The sequence below is a fragment of the Chelon labrosus genome, assembly GCF_963514085.1.
Source record: "Chelon labrosus genome assembly, chromosome: 5".
Taxonomy (NCBI): Eukaryota; Metazoa; Chordata; class Actinopteri; order Mugiliformes; family Mugilidae; genus Chelon; species Chelon labrosus.
In genome coordinates this window covers 4,307,073-4,326,749 of record NC_140341.1, presented here as the reverse complement: position 1 = coordinate 4,326,749, position 19,677 = coordinate 4,307,073, and the positions used below count along the sequence as shown (strand labels likewise).

Below are 19,677 nucleotides of genomic sequence, written 5' to 3'. Positions count from 1 at the left end.
CAAGTGGATATATATATAAATATAAATAAAAGAATTATTTCTATCACGGGGCTAACACAGAGAGACAGACAACCATTCACGCTCACACCTACGGTCAATTTAGAATCACCAGACCAGGCGACCCCACCCCATAGCAATGACACTCAACCTATATCAACAATAAACCACCATTTTTCTGATGTGCGCCCAACATACACAGATTCAAACACCTACACTCACACACAAACACTTTATGGCTTTAGTTAGAATATTTCATCATTTGGCAGACAGATTGCAAATGTCGGGACAGGATCTTTTCCCTTGGCAGAGTGAGGGAGGGAGGGCAATGTGTTTTGACCAAGGAGAAAGAAGAAGAGGGTTAAAGTGAGAGAGTCACCAGTTAAATATTTGTTAAGAAAGCTTAAAATCTCTAAAGATGGAGACGGAGGACGAAGCAGACCTCTGCTTTCCACACCTCTTCAACGCCTCCTGCAAAAAGCCAACGTCTCTTCACTCTGAACTTGTTCTCCTTCACATCGTGCTGTCCTCCATCTCTGTGCTGACTGTGGTTCTCAACCTGCTCGTCATCATCTCAGTCTCTCACTTCAGGCAGAGTTTGTTTTGTTTAACAGAGAGTGTGGATGCAATGTAAATTGTCTTTCAGCTAGCAATGAATGGCAATGGACCCGGGCAAATTAAACTCTTACTGGAAACTCAAATGTTAGACTTGTGACTCCAAATAACACAAATCACGTTTTCCAATAACAGACTTCAGTTTCTCTCAGCTGTGACCTCAGTGGGTTTAAGTGTCTGCATTTCACCTGGTTCAGAAGTGAAAAATCAGAAAACATTTAAAATCCTATTTTAGGAAATGTTTACTTGATTTGTCATATGTATTTGTTGGTTTATCAGTTGTTGTTTTTTTGTCTCCCTGTAGGAGGCTCCACACTCCCACTAACATCCTCCTCCTCTCCCTGGCTGTCTCAGATTTTCTCGTCGGCCTCCTGTTGATACCTGGGGAAATTCTTCGAAACACAACCTGCTGGTTTCTCGGTGACCTCGCATGTTCTCTGTATACTTATGTCTCTTACCTGATCACCAGTGTCTCGGTAGGAGACATGGTGCTCATATCAGTCGACCGTTATGTTGCAATTTGTGACCCCATGCATTACCCCACCAGAGTCACTGAGAAAAGAGTTCAAGTCTGTGTTTGTCTGTGTTGGTTCTGTTCTGTTTTCTACAACTCTCTCATTTTAAAAGATGAATTGACTCAACCAGGTAAGGATAAATCCTGCTATGGAGAATGTGATGTTTCAATCAACTACATTGCAGGACTTATTGATGTTGTTTTAACCTTTATTGTTCCCATCACTGTCATCATAGTTCTGTACATGAGAGTATTTGTGGTGGCTGTGTCTCAGGCTCGTGCCATGCGCTGTCATGTTACAGCTGTCACAGTTCAGGTTTTATTGACTTTGACAAGAAAGAAGTCTGAGTTGAAAGCAGCCAGGACTCTTGGTGTTCTTGTAGTTGTGTTTCTAATGTGTTTCTGCCCGTGTTATTGTGTCTCACTTGCCAGTAAAGACTCTGGGAGCAACTTAGTCAGTAGCCAATCCTTTGTTTTTGCCCTCTATCTGTATGGTTTTAACTCCTGTCTGAACCCTGTCATCTATGCACTGTTTTATCCCTGGTTTAGAAAAGCTATCAATCTTCTTGTCACTCTTCAGATACTGCAGCCTGGCTCCAGTGAGGCCAACATACTGTAGAGAATGTGAAATGAGATTCGCTTCCCTTCGTGGAAGTTGTGGAAGGCTAATTTTTAGCTTTTCACTAATCGGGGGATTTGCTTTCATAGTTTAATGTCATTAGTGTAAAGCAGATTTGTTTTAAGGATTATTCATCTTAATAAGATGAGCATAATCATTTTTGTAACAGTTTTTCAATAATCCTTGTTCTGTATATATGACGGTATTTGTGATGGATGTGTCTCAGGCTCATGTCGTCTATTCTCACGTCTATTCAACAGTTGCAGTCCAGCTTTCAGTGACCGTCAGTCATCAAAATAATTTACTGAAGGCAGCCAGGATTATTGGAATTTGTAACATTTGTTGTGTTTTTGTGCTTCTGCCTTTTTTATCGTGTGTTTCTAAACCAGGAATGATATCAGCGTACTTCATCCTCAGGCTTTTCTGTTTTTAAAACGTGTAAATCCTATGATCAATGTACTGTTTTACTGCGTGTTTTAGAAAAGCTATTAAAGTCACTGTCACTGTTCAAATACTGCAGCTGGACTCATGTGAGGCCAACATACTATAGAGAATGCTGAAATGAGATTTCTTCTATAGACTGAAAAAGAATGATCAAATCTGGAAAGTTTAACTCTAATCGTTTCATCATATTAAACTTGCTGCTGCTCAGAGTCACACAAGCAACAGGAACTGCTTTAAAGACAAATCACCTACTTTCATGTTATCTGTGAACTGACACTCATTTAAGATTTTTTTTTTCTCTGCCTATGACCATGTCAGTGTCATAATCACAGTCTGGCTGAATTATGGTCTATTTTATTTATTTTTTTCCCCCCTTTTTCCACTTTGGAACCCACAAATAATCCACAGTCAGAGAGCTTGTGAACAAATGGAGGAGATTGAAGATTACTTTTTTAGAAAAAAAAAAAAGGTACTGCTCACATAAGCACCATGAATTGCTTTCAAGCAAATCACCCCATTCATCTGTAGAGTACTCATTTAATACTTCCTCGTTGTGTCTTATGATATATATAGATATATAGAGATATGGATATAGATATAGATATATCACATTACTTATATCTTCCTTGCATATAAATTTATTACATTTATAATGTGTGCGCAAACATGACAGTTTTGCAGTGTTTCACTTCACAATGCATTGTTTATGGTTAGGTAACTGTGACTTTATGATCTAATGATGCAACAGTGTCTCATCATGCACTATAGTAACCCCAGCATTAACAGACCGACGTAGACTTTTACACAAGTGTGAGCAGATATTAAAATGCCAATTATTAGAAGTCTCGGACAGTCTGAAAATGCATAAACATGAAGTGGTAAAAAGGGCAAGTTGAGTTGTATAGCACCTTTAAACAACAAGGCAATTCAGTGATGCATATAGCAATCACAAAAAAATACAGGCAAAATATTAAAATATCCAAGATGTTACTTTAAGATTATTTTCATTTAAACAAAAAGAAGCTAAAACGGGTGGAATATGAATGCTTTGTCCTTATTTGAATTAGACCAGAAATGTTTCTTTTTCCCCAGACACCTGGAGAATAAAAATGTAATTATGCTGCATGTGTCCATGTATGTGTTTTTGGTGTCTGGACTCTGGGGACATGTAAGTAAACCTGTCCCTGATGATGTTCATGATGTAAACACAGATCAGAAATGTATTTTTGGCCTAAACCGCTCAGTGCTTCGTAAACCAACGGTAGTTGGTAGTTTCCTCAGTTTTTGACATCCAGGAAGTCAGTGTAAACATCTGAGAATAATAAACTTCTTAGTAAGGACACATGGACAATAGATGTGTAATGAGAGCATTACAGGAGTCAAGCCAACTTAAGACAAACGAGTGGATATGTTTTTCTAAATCATGCGTAGATATAATTCATTTATGTTTTATTTATTCTTCAGTTAATAACAGGTTTATTTAGATTAGACTCAACCTTATTGTCATTGCCTATAGTACAGGCTTATACGCAATGACATGCAGTTAGGCATCTATCCAGAACTTTAAATAGCATAAGTGGTTTGGCACAGAGGATCTGTAGCAGACCAGTGGAGGCAGGCATTGGGGGTCTGGATACCCAAGGCAGAGAATTCCACTAAGCTGAAGCAGTTCAGAACCATCTCGCTTCTCAGTGTCGAGGGCAAGATGTTCTTCAGCATCCTATCTAGAAGGCTAACACACTTCCTCTTCAAGAATGCCTACATTGACACCTTGGTCCAGAAAGGTGTACTCTGGTGTATCAAGGTGCCTAGAACACACTGGAGTCCCACCTGATCAGGGAGCTGCGGAAGGGAAAAGGAGACCTGGTTGTGCTTTGGCTTGACCTCACTAATGCATAGGGCTCCATACACCACAAGCTGGTGGAGACTACCCTGGAAAAATACCATGTGCCAGGAAGATCAAGGACCTCGTCCTGAACTACTACAACAATTTAAGGCTTAGAGTCACTTCTGGGAGTGTAACGTAAGATTGGCATTGGCTTGAGAAGGGGATTATAACCGGGTGCAGTTAGGATGTTCGCCATTGCAATGAGCATGGTGGCCAAGGTAGATGAAACGGAATGTAGAGGCCCTCTTTCCAAGTCTGGCATTTTGCAGCCCCCTGTCAGAGCCGTTATGGAGGATTTCACTGTCACCACAACATCGGTGCCTGGAAGGCGATGGATACTTCAGGGCCTGGAAAAGCTCATCTCCTGGGCAAGAATGAGCTTTAAACCAGCCAAATCCAGGGCCATGTTGCTGAAGAAGGCCAAAGTGACAGACAAAGTACCATCAAAAAGCTTGAGATTTGGCTGTCTTACCTGGGAGATTTAAGGCGTGGATTTACCAGCATGCCATCCTACCCCGAGTACTCTGGCCTTCTGGTGTACGAGGTGCCCCTTTCAACAGTATGGAGAGGAAAATCAGCTACCTCTGCAGATGGCTCGGTCTGCCTTGCAGCCTCTGACGCACAGTACTGTACGGGAAACTCCAGCTCACTTTCAGCAGCCTTGACAAGGTTTTTAGGGTTTCTCAACAATAGAGGCTTTGCTCTGTCGGGAGTCCAAGGACTCGAAAGTGTCATCAATGGGCATCGTGGTCCGAACACGCAGAAACTGGAGAGCCCAGGAAGGCCTGGAAGTAGCACAGTCCCAGCTGAGACACAGCACCTTGGTGGGCACAGGGGCAACGGGGCATGCGGTTGGGAGCTTCCGCTCAGCCTCATTACGAGAAGGCACACAGAAAGGACAAAAGCCAGCTAGTCTTGAAGGAGGTGCAGGCAGGATTGAGTGGACAGCGCTGGACAGGATGGTGTCCTGGGTTGAGATCTGGCAAGCATTACCCCAGTGCATCAAGTTCATGATTCAAGCTGTGTATAATGTTCTATCCAGCCCAGCAAATCTCCATCTCCGGGGCGTGGGTGACTCTCCAGCTTGTCCTCTGTGCTCTGGGAGAGGTTCACTCAAACACATCCTCAGCAGCTGCCTGCTATTCTATTCTATTCTTCATAACATGTTTGTGGAAGTGTATGCATGGACAACATAACATTTTGAGGACCAAAAAAAAAAAAAAAAAGTTGCTCTTGCTCATCAGGGGGCGGCACAGTGGGGTGGTGGTTAGCACTGATGCCTCACGGCAAGAATGTTACGGGTTTGAATCCATGGGCCTTTCTGTTTGGAGTTTGCATGTTCTCCCTGTGTCTGCGTAGGTTCTCTCCAGGTACTCCAGCTTCCTCCCACTGTTCCGCCTTGCAGCGTTGAGTGTTTTTAGTCGGACCCGTTTCAGTGACGGACCAGTTCGAACACAATGCGGAAATGCTCTACTAGTCTGCTTCATCACGGAGCGTGGTTAAATCTTTGTCTGTAAGTAAATACCTGTCAATATCGTGGTTTAAGTGTGTGATGTACATGTTTGCTTGCGATAATGTATTTTATTACGTTTGTGATCGTATCAGATTTATAGAATTACATTCGCGATCGAAGCCTTGTGTGTTGCCGACGTACTATTTAAACTGCTCGGTACGGAGCTTCGGCGCTACGGCTTAGATCAATCAGCGGATTTGTTTATATTTATTGAATAATGTAGATAACGTGTGTAGCAGTGAATTGGATGATACTATGGATGTTTATTTTCTGTACATTAAAAGCGTCTGTAGTTTTAGTGTTTAAAAGACGAGATGTTATACTTTATAATGTTTATTTTCTGTTTATTTTTTCAGTCTTACAAAAAAAACTTGTATGGAGAAAGCTTTACGAAATAAAACTGAGGAAGAAAAGAAAGAACAAAAGATAACCTCAATCCTCAACAAAATTTCAAGAGTTTTTTCTTCTGCATACTGTTAACTATCTGTCTAGCCGTACAAAGTGGACGTGGTACTGCGAGGTCCAAAGACATGCTCGTTAGGTTCATTGGTGATTCTAAATTGACCGTAGGTGTGAGTGTGAATGGTTGTCTGTCTCTCTGTGTTGGCCCTGTAATAGACTGGCAACCTGTCTAGGGTGGACCCCGCCTTTCGCCGGATGACAGCTGGGATAGGCCCCAGCACCCCCTGTGACCCTTCACAGGACAAGTGGTTACAGAAGATGAATGAATTAATGATATTGCTCATCAGGCTGGAGAAGTTACAAAACCATTACAAAACCAACACTTTGTCAGAGTGTGGATTATTTGTGGATTCCAGATGGTGAACAAATGGAGGAGATTTAAGACAGCTGTTACCCTCCACAGTGCTCCACCAACAAAGACCACTCCATAATATGTTAATGTTCATGAATCCACCATCAGGAGAACACTGAACAACCATGATGTTCTTGGGAAAGTGGCAAGGACAATTGACAAACATTTAATAAGCTTTTTCTTTTTGCGTCTTTTATTCTATGCCACAGTCACAATAACGTTCATCTGAGGGATTTTAGTCAAATTTTCTATTTCAACTTTTTGAACTTAAACATTTTTCTATCACTCAAATTAGTCAATATCCCCGTCATCTCATTTGTATATCACTTGACGAATCTAAACTTTTTATTAACTTAATTGTAACTTCTTTTCATTTGAATCCACTGTCCAAATGTGACAATTTCAGTTTCATATAAAAAGAGTGTTTTGAAATTTTTGGCATCACATCACAATGCATTTAAAGGGGAACTACCGTTTTTTACAACCTGGACTTTATTTCTAGCATAAACTACCATCGTTTTACTCACCAATATCACTTTTGTTTCATTTGCATTCATTCTTGACATAATTAGATCAGCATATATCCATATAGTGGGAGTGTTCAGGGCACCGAGACGCAGCCTCTAAATAACACATTATCTGCTGTGAAACTCGTTAATATCGCCAAAATTTTGATAGATTATGATACGCTAGTGCTATTCCCCGTTGAGTCCGGAGTTAGCTGTTATCATCATCCGGGGTCTGTAGATTGACCTACTAACCTCTGACCTGAACGATGTCATCTCTGAGCGGCTCGCACACCCGCGATGGTCAGCTTGTTTACTTGTAATTTGCTAGCGCTAGTTTTTTGCAACATGGCTGGATTTTTTCGACTCTGAGGTTGTAGATGAACCATAGCAGTAGCAAATTACAGGTAAACAAGATGACATCATCCATGTCAGAAGACATGATCTGGGGTCTGTAGGTCAATCTACAGACCCCAGATCATGACGATAACAGGTAACTCCGGACTCAACGGGGAATAGCACTAGCGTATCATAACAAAATATTGGTGAAATGAACGAGTTTCATGGCAGATAATGCGTTATTTAGAGGCTGTGTCTCAGTGCCCTGAACACTCCCGCTATATGGATATACGCTGATCTAATTATCTCCCGAACGAGTGCAAATGAAACAAAAGTGATATTGGTGAGTAAACGATGGTATTTTGTGCTAGCAATAAGGTCCAGGTTGTAAAAAACGGTAGTTCCCATTTAAGGTTAAGCAGCTGTGGCTCAATGATTTAATGATGCAACAGTGTCTCATCATGCACTAGTAAGCTGAGCATCAATAGACCTGTAACAAGTGTAAGCACACTTTAATGCCAAACATGAACATTTAATGCCTGATGAAAGGATTTTTTTTTATGACCACTCTAAACAAAGATATTCAATGCATCACGCACTGAGCTCAAACCAAAATACAAATATTGAATAGAAATGTTGAGATATAAAGATTTTACTTAATTGAAACCAGACAAATAAAGGGGAGCTGGACAGGATAAAATGTACAGTGCAAATATATTCAGTGAGAAATATGAAGGATTGAATGGCTGTTATACAATTCTGAGAAAGACTGGCAGTGGACAGATACATCCTTTCACGACCCAGGCCTATAAATCCAAGCCCAGTTTTAAATGGACAATCTCTCAGTGCCCTTGCAACAGAAGGTCGTCCCAGAACACTGCAATGACAGTGAAAGAAGCCCAGCAAAGAGTGCTGAAGAAGGCCGGACTTACACATCAGCTCCTCATCCAAGCCCACAGAGGATTCTGACCCACTGTCAGAATAGTGGCACAGGATATTAAGGAGGGAAGGAGCTGCCACATGTCACAAACAGCTAAAAGATAAGCTAAAATGAACAATGTGAAATACCCTGTATTTTATAAAAATCTGATATACTTTTTCATATTCCACATCTCATCTAACAATGTAATATCAGCAATTGAACTGTTCACACTCCACAGCCTCCGTGATTTGACCCCAAGACCATGTCTGATACTGATTTGTGCATATGTTGCTTTTTTATTTTTCTGTGATATATAAGTCCACTTTCTAACTTCAGTAATTTTTTGTATTCAGTTGCAATTTGTTTTTATTATCGGAGCCTGGTGAGGAATTTTGTTGTCTGGTGCCACACGAACAACCTACAGCTCATCACCTCAAAGACTAAGGAACTGGTCATTGACTTTGGGGGGGACAGACCCAACCCTAGACCAGTTCTGTTAGGAGCGGAGGAAGTGGAGGTCGTGCAGACCTTTAAATATCTTGGGCTGTGGATAGACAACAAGCTGGACTGGACGAGCAATACGGGGCAGTTGTACAAGAAGGCCCAGAGCAGGATGTATTTCCTGAGAAAGCTAAGATCTTTTAACATCTGCAAGAAGCTACTAGGGATCTTCTACCAGTCTGTGGTCGCGAGCGTTCTGTCTTACGCTGCGGTGTGCTGGGGCGGGAGCACCTCAAAAGCAGACCTCTCAAAGTTGGAGAAGCTGATCAGGCGGGCTGGCTCGGTGGTTGGCACGAGGCTGGACCCGCTGGCAACTGTAGCAGAGGAGAACACTGAAAAAACTTCTGGGTATCCTGGACAATGCCAGCCACCCTCTGCACACGACCATCAGCAGCCAGAGAAGCATCTTTAGCAAGAGGCTGCTCCTCCCAAAGTGCAGGACCAACAGACTGAGGAATTCCTTTGTCCCCCGTGCTATCATACTGTTCAGCCACTCACATGGGGGGAGGAGGACAAAAAGAAGGGACTGTAGGACGGGGGGGCAGTCAGTTACCCTTCCTCTGAATAATGTGCAATAACGTGCAGTCTGTTTTTTCTCGTTATGTGCAATAACAAACCATTCACAAACACAATACTTGTTGATCTTTATTGGGTGTTGGGTAGTAAGGGGTTATTTACTCGTTTTTATTCAATTCTTGTACATGTATGTCCGACAGTGCTGTGTGCGATGGAGATGTCAATTTCCCTGCAAAAACCTTCCAAAGGGATTAATAAAGCTGGCTGGATGTTTTGAATGCCTGCTTTTTCATATTCTTTGAAATGTGTGCGTATTTCCTTGAGTTAAGCCTACTAAAAATAGGTATTCAGTTACACCAATTAGGCATAACATTATGACCACTGACAGGTGAAATAAATAACATTGATCATCTTGTGACAATGCAATGTTCTGCTGGGATACTGTTGGACCTGGCATTTCTGTGGATGTTACTTGTACCTCCCACCTAGGCCAGACCAGGCACCCCCACCCCATAGCAATGACACTCTACCTATACCAACAATAAACCTTGAAACCTTAAATTTACTCTTAAGAAACTGCGAATTTGAGTTCAGCATTTGAATGCCCAGTATTGTTGTCAGAAGTGGTCATTTTGAGCACGCCCCTTTTAGACTCTTACAGTGTGTCACCAGTCTAGTCAAGAATATAGAAATATTACTAGCCGTTATTGACATGCATCCTGGCATGATTAAGAAGCAGACAGAGGTAGAGTCATATGTAAAATATAACCACAAATGTGCAGGGGAGACTCAAATGTCCTGCTCCACATATGCATTTGCTCTGACCTTACATGCGTTCATGTCCTGCACCCATTCAGGCAGAGGAAAAAAAAACAAAAAACATCTTTCTGGTGTGCACCCAACATACACAGATTCAAACACCTACACTCACACACGTTATGGCTTTAGTTAGAATACTGTGCATTATTGTGCAATTTCATCATTTGGCACAGACATTGCAAATGTCGGGACAGGATCTTTTCCCTTGGCAGAGTGAGGGAGGGAGGGCAATGTGTTTTGACCAAGGAGAAAGAAGAAGAAGGTTAAAGTGAGAGAGTCACAAGTTAAATATTTAAGAAAGCTTAAAATCTCTAAAGATGGAGACGGAGGACAAAGCAGACCTCTGCTTTCCACACCTCTTCAACGCCTCCTGCAAAAAGCCAACATCTCTTCACTCTGAACTTGTGCTCCTTCACATCGTGCTGTCCTCCATCTCTGTTCTGACTGTGGTTCTCAACCTGCTCGTCATCATCTCAGTCTCTCACTTCAGGTAGAGTTTGTTTTGTTTAACAGATAGTGTGGATGCAATGTAAATTGTCTTTGAGCTAGCAATGAATGGCAATGGACCCGGGCAAATTAAACTCTTACTGGAAACTCAAATGTTAGACTTGTGACTCCAAATAACACAAATCATGTTTTCCAATAACTGCCTTCAGTTTCTCTCAGCTGTGACCTCAGTGGGTTTAAGTGTCTGCATTTCACCTGGTTCAGAAGTGAAAAATCAGAAAACATTTAAAATCCTATTTTAGGAAATGTTTACTTGATTTGTCATATGTATTTGTTGGTTTATCAATTCTTTTTTTTGTCTCCCTGTAGGAGGCTCCACACTCCCACTAACATCCTCCTCCTCTCCTTGGCTGTCTCAGATTTTCTCGTCGGCCTCCTGTTGATACCTGGAGAAATTCTTCGAAACACAACCTGCTGGTTTCTCGGTGATCTCACATGTTCTCTGTTTACTTATGCCTCTTACCTGATCACCAGTGCCTCAGTAGGAGACATGGTGCTCATATCAGTCGACCGCTATGTTGCAATTTGTGACCCCATGCATTACCCCACCAGAGTCACTGAGAAAAGAGTTCAACTCTGTGTTTGTCTGTGTTGGTTCTGTTCTGTTTTCTACACCGCTCTCATTTTAAAGGATGATTTGACTCAACCAGGTAAGGATAAATCCTGCTATGGAGAATGTGATGTTTCAATCAGCTACATTGCGGGACTTATTGATGTTGTTTTTACCTTTATTGTTCCCATCACTGTCATCATAGTTCTGTACATGAGAGTATTTGTGGTGGCTGTGTCTCAGGCTCATGCCATGCGCTCTCACGTTACAGCCATCACAGTCCAGGTTTCACTGACTTTGACAAGAAAGAAATCTGAGTTGAAAGCAGCCAGGACTCTTGGTGTTCTTGTAGTTGTGTTTCTAATGTGTTTCTGCCCATGTTATTGTGTCTCACTTGCCAGTGACGACTCCGGGAGCAACTTAGTCAGTAGCCAATCTTTTGCTTTTGCCCTCTATCTGTTCTATTTTAACTCCTGTCTGAACCCTGTCATCTATGCACTGTTTTACCCCTGGTTCAGAAAAGCTATTAAACTCATTGTCACTCTGCAGATACTCCAGCCTGGCTCCAGCGAGGCCAACATACTATAGAGAATGTGAAATGAGATCAGCTGAATGTATAAATATTCACATGTTAATATGATCATGTTGTTCAGTGAGAGAATGATCACATTCAGAATGTTTCAGTATAATCCCTTGTTTTCCCTTCGTGGTAGCCTTCATGCTAATTTTCAGCTTTTCACTAATCGGAGGATTTGCTTTCATAGTTCAATGTCGTTGTCAAGGATTATTCATCTTAACAAGATGAGCATAATTATTCCAGGTTTTTGGAACAGTTTTTCAATAATCATTGTTCTGGAGGGCATTTGTGATGGATGTGTCTCAGGCTCATGTCGTCTATTCTAACACTACAACAGTAGCAGTCCAGCTTTCAGTGATCCTCAGTCGTTAAAATAATTTACTGAAGGCAGCCAGGATTATTGGAGTTTGTAACATTTGTTGTGTTTTTGTGCTTCTGACCTTTTTATTGTGTGTTTCTAAACCAGGAATGATATCAGCGTACTTCATCCTCAGGCTTTTCCATTTCAAAATGTGTAAACCTATGATCAATGTACTGTTTTACTGTGTGTTTTAGAAAAGCTATTAAAGTCATTGTCACTGTTCTACTGCAGCTGGAATCATGTGAGGCCAACATACTATAGAGAATTCTGAAATGAGATTTCTTCTATAGACTGAAAAAGAATGATCAAATCTGGAAAGTTTAACTCTAATTGTTGCTGCTGCTCAGAGTCACACAAGCAACATGAACTCCTTTAAAAACAAATCACCTACTTTCATGTTATCTGTGAACTGACACTCATTTAAGATTTTTTTCTCTGTTTATGACCATTTCAGTGTCATAATCACAGTCTTGCTGAATTATGTTCTAATTTTTTTTATTTCAGATTTTTTCCCAATTAAAAAAAAAAAAAAAAAAAAGTTACAAAACCATCTCTGAACACTTTGGAACCCACAAATAATTCACAGTCAGAGAGCTTGTGAACAAATGGAGGAGATTTAAGATGACTGTTACCATTTTAGAAAAAAAAAAAAAAAAAAAAAAAAAAGGTACTGCTCACATAAGCACCATGGTCTGCTTTTGAGGAAATCACCCCCTTCATCTGTAGAGTGCCACTCATTTAATACTTCCTCTTTGTGTCTTATGATAGATATAGAGAGATAGAGATAGAGATAGAGAGAGATAGAGAGAGATCTCAAAGTGATTATCTATATCATCTCAGTTTTATTCAATTTCAATTTTCAATTTTATTTATATAGCGTCAATAACAATACAAATCGTCTCAAGACGCTTTACAAAAACCCGGCCTGAAACCCCCAGAGCAAGCCTGAAGGCAACGGTGGCAAGGAAAAACTCCCTTTTAACAGGAAGAAACCTCGAGCAGAACCCAGCTCATATGGAGGGACCCATCTGCCTAAGGCCAGCCAGGTACAGACAGAAGAAAGAGAGAAGAGAACAGCAAAGAGAGAAGAGAACAGCAAGATAAACGTACATCTGTCATAGATACACATATCTGACTAAAGTGTACATGTGGAATCTTATGATACAAACTGATGATGTTACATGACAGTTTGAAAATGTAAGAGGAATCATAGGCAGGTTGGAGAATTGTTCATTCAGGTAGGAGTGGATAACTGCAGGATTCCATGAAGACTGGGCAGGCTGATGAGACCACGACAACAGATGTAGTATAGAGCTCCACAGGAAACACACCACTCCAGGCCAGAGATACTCACAAGAAGAGGGGAGAAGTGGGGGGGAAGGGGGGTGGAACACACACAGCAGTAAACATTCTACATAGTAATAGCACAGAATTGTATGACTAGTAGTATATAGGAAATTAGAGGGCAAGAACTCTGTGCCAGAGAAAAGAAAGTGGAGGATGCGAGAGAGGAGAGAGAAGAAAGAAGGAGGACATGTGTTTGGTGCATCGTCCCCCAGCAGCCTAGGCCTATAGCAGCATAACTAAGGGATGGTTTAGTCCAGCCCTAACTATAAGCCTGATCAAAAAGGAAAGTCTTAAGCCTGACCTTAAAAATAGAGAGAGTGTCTGCCTCCCGAACCCAGACTGGGAGCTGGTTCCACAGGAGAGGAGCCCGATAGCTAAAAGCTCTACCTCCCATTCTACTTTTTGAAATTCTAGGAACCACAAGTAGGCCTGCACTTTCAGACCGAAGTGATCTGTTGGGATGATATGGTACAATGAGGTCTTTAAGATATGATGGAGCTAGGCCTTTAAGGGCCTTGTATGTAAGGAGGAGGATTTTAAATTCTATTCTAGACTTTAAAGGGAGCCAGTGAAGAGAAGCTAAAACTGGAGTAATATGATCTCTCTTGCTAATTCCTGTCAATGCTCTTGCTGCGGCATTTTGAATCAACTGGAGGCTTTTTAAAGAGCTATTTGGACAGCCAGACAGTAATGAATTACAGTAATCCAGTCTGGACGACACAAATGCATGAACTAGTTTTTCAGCATCACTCTGAGACAGGATGTTCCTAATTTTGACAATATTACGCAGGTGAAAGAAGGCAGTCCTGGTCACTTGCTTTATGTGACATTTAAAGGACATATCCTCATCAAATATAACACCAAGGTTTTTTACAGTAGTACTGGAGGCCAAGGTAATGCCATCCAAAGACACCATGTGATTAGATAATGAATCTCTGAGATGCTTAGGACCGAATACAATAACTTCTGTTTTGTCTGAGTTTAAGAGTAGGAAATTACAGGTCATCCAAGCCTTTATGTCTTTAAGGCATGCTTGGAGTTTAACCAACTGATTAGTTTCATCTGGTTTCATAGATAAATATAGCTGGGTGTCGTCTGCATAGCAATGAAAGTTTATGCCATGTTTTCTAATAATCTTGCCTAATGGCAACATGTATAACGTGAAGAGTATTGGTCCTAGCACAGAACCCTGAGGAACTCCATATCTTACTTTTGTATAAGTAGAGGAATCATTATTGACATGAACAAACTGGAATCTGTCAGACAGATAGGATTCAAACCAGTCTAATGCAGTTCCTTTAATCTTGACCTCACTTTCAAGTCTCTGTAGTAAAATATTATGATCAATAGTGTCAAATGCAGCATAAGGTTTTGCAGAACAAGTATAGAGACAAGTCCACTGTCTGAAGCCATGAGGAGATCATTGGTAACTTTAACCAGAGCTGTTTCTGTACTATGATGAACTCTAAAACCTGACTGAAACTCTTCAAACAGACCATTCTTGTTTAAGTGGTCACACAACTGATTAGCAACAACTTTTTCTAGAATTTTGGAAATAAAAGGAAGGTTGGAGATTGGTCTATAGTTGGCTAAAACATCTGGATCTAGAGTGGCTTTCTTGAGTAAGGGCTTAATTACAGCAATCTTAAAAGACTGAGGCACATATCCTGTTAATAAAGATAAATTTATCTGGTTCAATATGGAGGTGTTAATTAATGGAAAAACTTCTTTGAGCAATTTAGTTGGGATTGGATCTAGAAGGCAGGTTGATGGTTTAGATGCTGTAATTGTTGAAGAGAGCTCAAGAAGATCTACTGGGGAGAAGGATTCCAGATATTGATAAGGTCTTACAAAAGTTTCTAATGTCGCTGTACTTGCATCTTTAACAGCTGTTGGAAGGATTCCTTGAATATTTTCTCTAATGCCGACAATTTTATTAAGAAAGAAGCTCATGAAGTCATTACTACTGAGGGCTAAAGGAATAGATGGCTCAACAGAGCTGTGGCTCTTTGTCAGCCTGGCTACAGTGCTGAAAAGAAATCTGGGGTTGTTCTTGTTTTCTTCTATTAATGATGAATAATATGCTGTTCTAATACTACTGAGAGCTTTTTTATAAGTTGTTAAACTATCTTTCCAGGCTATGCGAGCTTCTTCAGAATTAGTAGAATGCCAAATTCTTTCTAGCTTTCGGACTGCCTGTTTTAAACTGCGCAACTGTGAATTATACCACGGAGCTAGCCTCCTCCTATTTATGACCTTCTTTTTCAGAGGAGCAACTAAGTTTAAAGTTGAACTAAGCGATGCTGCAGTGCCATCGACAAAATAATCTATTAGTGCAGGGGTTAAATTGTGGTTGCTGTCGTCCACAACATTGGTACATGGCACTGAGGTAAATAAAGAAGGAATTAATTCTTTATATCTAGTTACAGCATTGTCAGACAAATATCTACTGTAATGAAATGTCTTTTCAGTTCGTGTGTAATCCATTATTGCAAATTCAAAGGTTATGAGGAAATGATCAGACAAAAGAGGGTTATGAGTAAATACTGTTAAACCTTCAGTTTCTATGCCATATGTTAGGACAAGATCTAAGGTGTGATTAAAACTGTGAGGTGATCCGTTTACATTCTGAGAAAAGCCAATTGAATCTAATAATGATGTAAATGAGGAGCTAAGGCTGTCACTGACAACATCAACATGGATGTTAAAGTCACCTACTATAATGACTTTATCTGTTCTAAGAACTAAATCACATAAAAACTCAGAAAACTCAGCTAAAAACTCAGAATAAGGAGCAGGTGGGTGATACACCACAACAAAAAGAATTGTTTTTTGTATTTTCTGGTCTGGATGGGGAAGACTAAGAGTAAGACTTTCAAATGAATTAAAGCTCTCCTTAGGTCTAGGATTAATAGATAAATCAGAGTGGAAGATTGCTGCCACTCCTCCTCCTCTACCTGTGCTTCTAGGAATATGATAATTACTATGACTGGGTGGAGCAGACTCATTTAAACTAACATATTCATCATCCTGCAGCCACGTTTCAGTCAAACTAAATAGATCAATCTGATGATCAGTTATCAGATCATTCACTAAAAGAGATTTGGATGAGAGAGATCTGACATTTAAAAGACCACATTTAATTTTCCTATTCTTCTGTTCTACCAATGAACTTGTACTGATTTGTATCAGGTTCCTATGAGAAACTCCTCTGTTGTTATTTTTTGGTTTAAATACTCTGGGAGCAGACAGAACATCTATAGAGTTGATAGAGTTTAGGGTGTGAGACAGTCCTAGAGAAGCGGCAGAGAAGTGTGTAAGACTACAACTCCGCCTCCTGGTCTGAACTCTGGGTTGTCATGGTTTCGGGGGGTTAATAAAATCGGCCATATTCCTAGAGATGAGAGCAGCACCCGCTAAAGTTGGGTGGATGCCATCTCGCCTAATCAGACCAGGCTTTCCCCAGAAAGTGTGCCAATTGTCAATGAAGGCCACGTTGTTTTCTGGACACCACCTTTTATGTTGACAAATATTCACTTTTTAATACATTACTTATATCTTCCTTGCATATAAATTTCTTACATTTATAATGTGTGTGCAAACATGACAATTTTGCAGTGTTTTACTTCACAATGCATAAAGCTTAGGTAACTGTGACTCTAGGATGTAATGATGCAACAGTGTCTCACCATGCACGATAGTAACCCGAGCATTAACAGACCGACGTAGACTTTTACACAAGTGTGAGCAGATATTAAAATGCCAAATATTGGAAGTCATGGACAGTCTGAAAATGCATAAACATGAACTGGTAAAAAACGCAAGTTGAGTTGTATAGCACCTTTAAACAACAAGGTTATTTTTTTTAGGGTACTTTTTTTTTTTCTAAAATGGTAACAGTCATCTTCAGTCCTCTCCATTTGTTCACAATCTCTCTGACTGTGAATTATTTGTGGGTTCCAAAGTGTTTAGAGATGGTTTTGTAACTATTTTTTGTTTTTATTGGGAAAAAAATCTGAAATAAAAAAATTAGACCATAATTCAGCAAGACTGTGATTATGACACTGAAATGGTCATAAACAGAGAAAAAAAATCTTAAATGAGTGTCAGTTCACAGATAACATGAAAGTAGGTGATTTGTCTTTAAAGGAGTTCATGTTGCTTGTGTGACTCTGAGCAGCAGCAAGTTTAATATGATGAAACGATTAGAGTTAAACTTTCCAGATTTGATCATTCTTTTTCAGTCTATAGAAGAAATCTCATTTCAGCATTCTCTATAGTATGTTGGCCTCACATGAGTCCAGCTGCAGTATTTGAACAGTGACAATGACTTTAATAGCTTTTCTAAAACACACAGTTAAACAGTACATTGATCATAGGATTACACGTTTTGAAACAGAAAAGCCTGAGGATGAAGTACGCTGATATCATTCCTGGTTTAGAAACACACGATAAAAAAGGCAGAAGCACAAAAACACAACAAATGTCACAAATTCCAATAATCCTGGCTGCCTTCAGTAAATTATTTTGATGAGTGACGGTCACTGAAAGCTGGACTGCGACTGTTGAATAGACATGAGAATAGACGACATGAGCCTGAGACACATCCATCACAAATACCCTACAGAACAATGATTATTGAAAAACTGTTACAAAAATGATTATGCTCATCTTGTTAAGGTGAATAATCCTTTAAAAAAATCTGCTTTACACTAATGACATTAAACTATGAAAGCAAATCCCGATTAGTGAAAAGCTGAAAATTAGCCTTCCACAACTTCCACAAAGGGAAGACAAGGGATTATACTGAAACATTCTGAATGTGATCATTCTCTCACTGAGCAACATTATCATATTAACATGTGAATATTTATACATTCAGCTCATCTCATTTCACATTCTCTACAGTATGTTGGCCTCACTGGAGCCAGGCTGGAGTATCTGCAGAGTGACAAGAAGTTTGATAGCCTTTCTAAACCAGGAGTAAAACAGTGCATAGATGACAGGGTTCACACAGGAGTTAAAACAGAACAGATACAGGACAAATGTCCAAAATGAGCTACTGACTGAGTCGCTCCCGGCAAGTTGGACACAATAAAATGGACAGAAACATATTAGAAACACAACTACAAGAACACCAAGAGTCCTGGCTGCTTTCAACTCAGATTTCTTTCTTGTCAAAGTCAATGAAACCTGAACTGTGACAGCTGTAACATGAGAGCGCATGGCATGAGCCTGAGACACAGCCACCACAAATACTCTCATGTACAGAACTATGATGACAGTGATGGGAACAATAAAGGTTAAAACAACATCAATAAGTCCTGCAATGTAGCTGATTGAAACATCACATTCTCCATAGCAGGATTTATCCTTGCCTGGTTGAGTCAAATCATCCTTTAAAATCAGAGCGTTGTAGAAAACAGAACAGAACCAACACAGAGAAACACAGACTTGAACTCTTTTCTCAGTGACTCTGGTGGGGTAATGCATGGGGTCACAAATTGCAACATAGCGGTCGACTGATATGAGCACCATGTCTCCTACTGAGGCACTGGTGATCAGGTAAGAGGCATAAGTAAACAGAGAACATGCGAGATCACTGAGAAACCAGCAGGTTGTGTTTCGAAGAATTTCCCCAGGCATCAACAGGAGGCCGACGAGAAAATCTGAGACAGCCAGGGAGAGGAGGAGGATGTTAGTGGGAGTGTGGAGCCTCCTACAGGGAGAGAGAGAGAAAAAAAAGAATTGATAAACCAACAAATACATATGACAAATCAAGTAATCATTTCCTAAAATAGGAGTTTAAATGTTTTCTGATTTTTCACTTTTGGACCAGGTGAAAGTCACAAGTCTAACATTTGAGTTTCCAGTAAGAGTTTAATTTGCCCGGGTCCATTGCCATTCATTGCTAGCTCAAAGACAATTTACATTGCATCCACACTATCTGTTAAACAATACAAACTCTACCTGAAGTGAGAGACTGAGATGATGACGAGCAGGTTGAGAACCACAGTCAGCACAGAGATGGAGGACAGCACGATGTGAAGGAGCACAAGTTCAGAGTGAAGAGATGTTGGCTTTTTGCAGGAGGCGTTGAAGAGGTGTGGAAAGCAGAGGTCTGCTTCGTCCTCCGTCTCCATCTTTAGAGATTTTAAGCTTTCTTAAATATTTAACTGGTGACTCTCTCACTTTAACAGTCTTCTTCTTTCTCCTTGGTCAAAACACATTGCCCTCCCTCCCTCATTCTGCCGAGGGAAGATATCCTGTCCCGACATTTGCAATGTCTGTGCCAAATGATGAAATATTCTAACTAAAGCCACAAGGT

General features: G+C 40.4%; 3 protein-coding genes across 3 annotated transcripts; 2 read left to right on the top strand and 1 right to left on the bottom strand.

Annotated features, from left to right (window-relative positions):
• Window positions 1–348: 348 nt before the first annotated feature.
• LOC311488286 (trace amine-associated receptor 13c-like) lies at window positions 349–1,745 on the top strand (the record flags this gene model as incomplete). The annotated part of the gene is made up of 2 exons (XM_084544908.1): window positions 349–588; window positions 917–1,745. The coding sequence occupies exons 1-2, from the start codon at window positions 416–418 to the stop codon at window positions 1,743–1,745; spliced, it is 1,002 nt and encodes a 333-aa protein (XP_084401034.1). The 5' UTR covers window positions 349–415.
• An 8,069-nt stretch (window positions 1,746–9,814) lies between these two features.
• On the top strand, window positions 9,815–12,429 carry LOC311488097 (trace amine-associated receptor 13c-like). Its single transcript, XM_084544606.1, has one exon. The coding sequence runs from the start codon at window positions 10,780–10,782 to the stop codon at window positions 11,650–11,652; it is 873 nt and encodes a 290-aa protein (XP_084400732.1). The 5' UTR covers window positions 9,815–10,779; the 3' UTR covers window positions 11,653–12,429.
• Window positions 12,430–15,346: 2,917 nt separating this feature from the next.
• On the bottom strand, window positions 15,347–19,118 carry LOC311488749 (trace amine-associated receptor 13c-like; the record flags this gene model as incomplete). Its single annotated transcript, XM_084545600.1, has 1 exon — window positions 15,347–19,118. One exon carries the CDS (start codon window positions 19,116–19,118, stop codon window positions 18,252–18,254), a length of 867 nt encoding a protein of 288 aa, XP_084401726.1. The 3' UTR covers window positions 15,347–18,251.
• Between the last annotated feature and the right edge of the window lie 559 nt (window positions 19,119–19,677).

Bases quoted from the DNA above. Each gene is read 5' to 3' on its own strand.
- LOC311488097 (XM_084544606.1), top strand. From the start codon at position 10,780: ATGTATTTGTTGGTTTATCAATTCTTTTTTTTGTCTCCCTGTAGGAGG.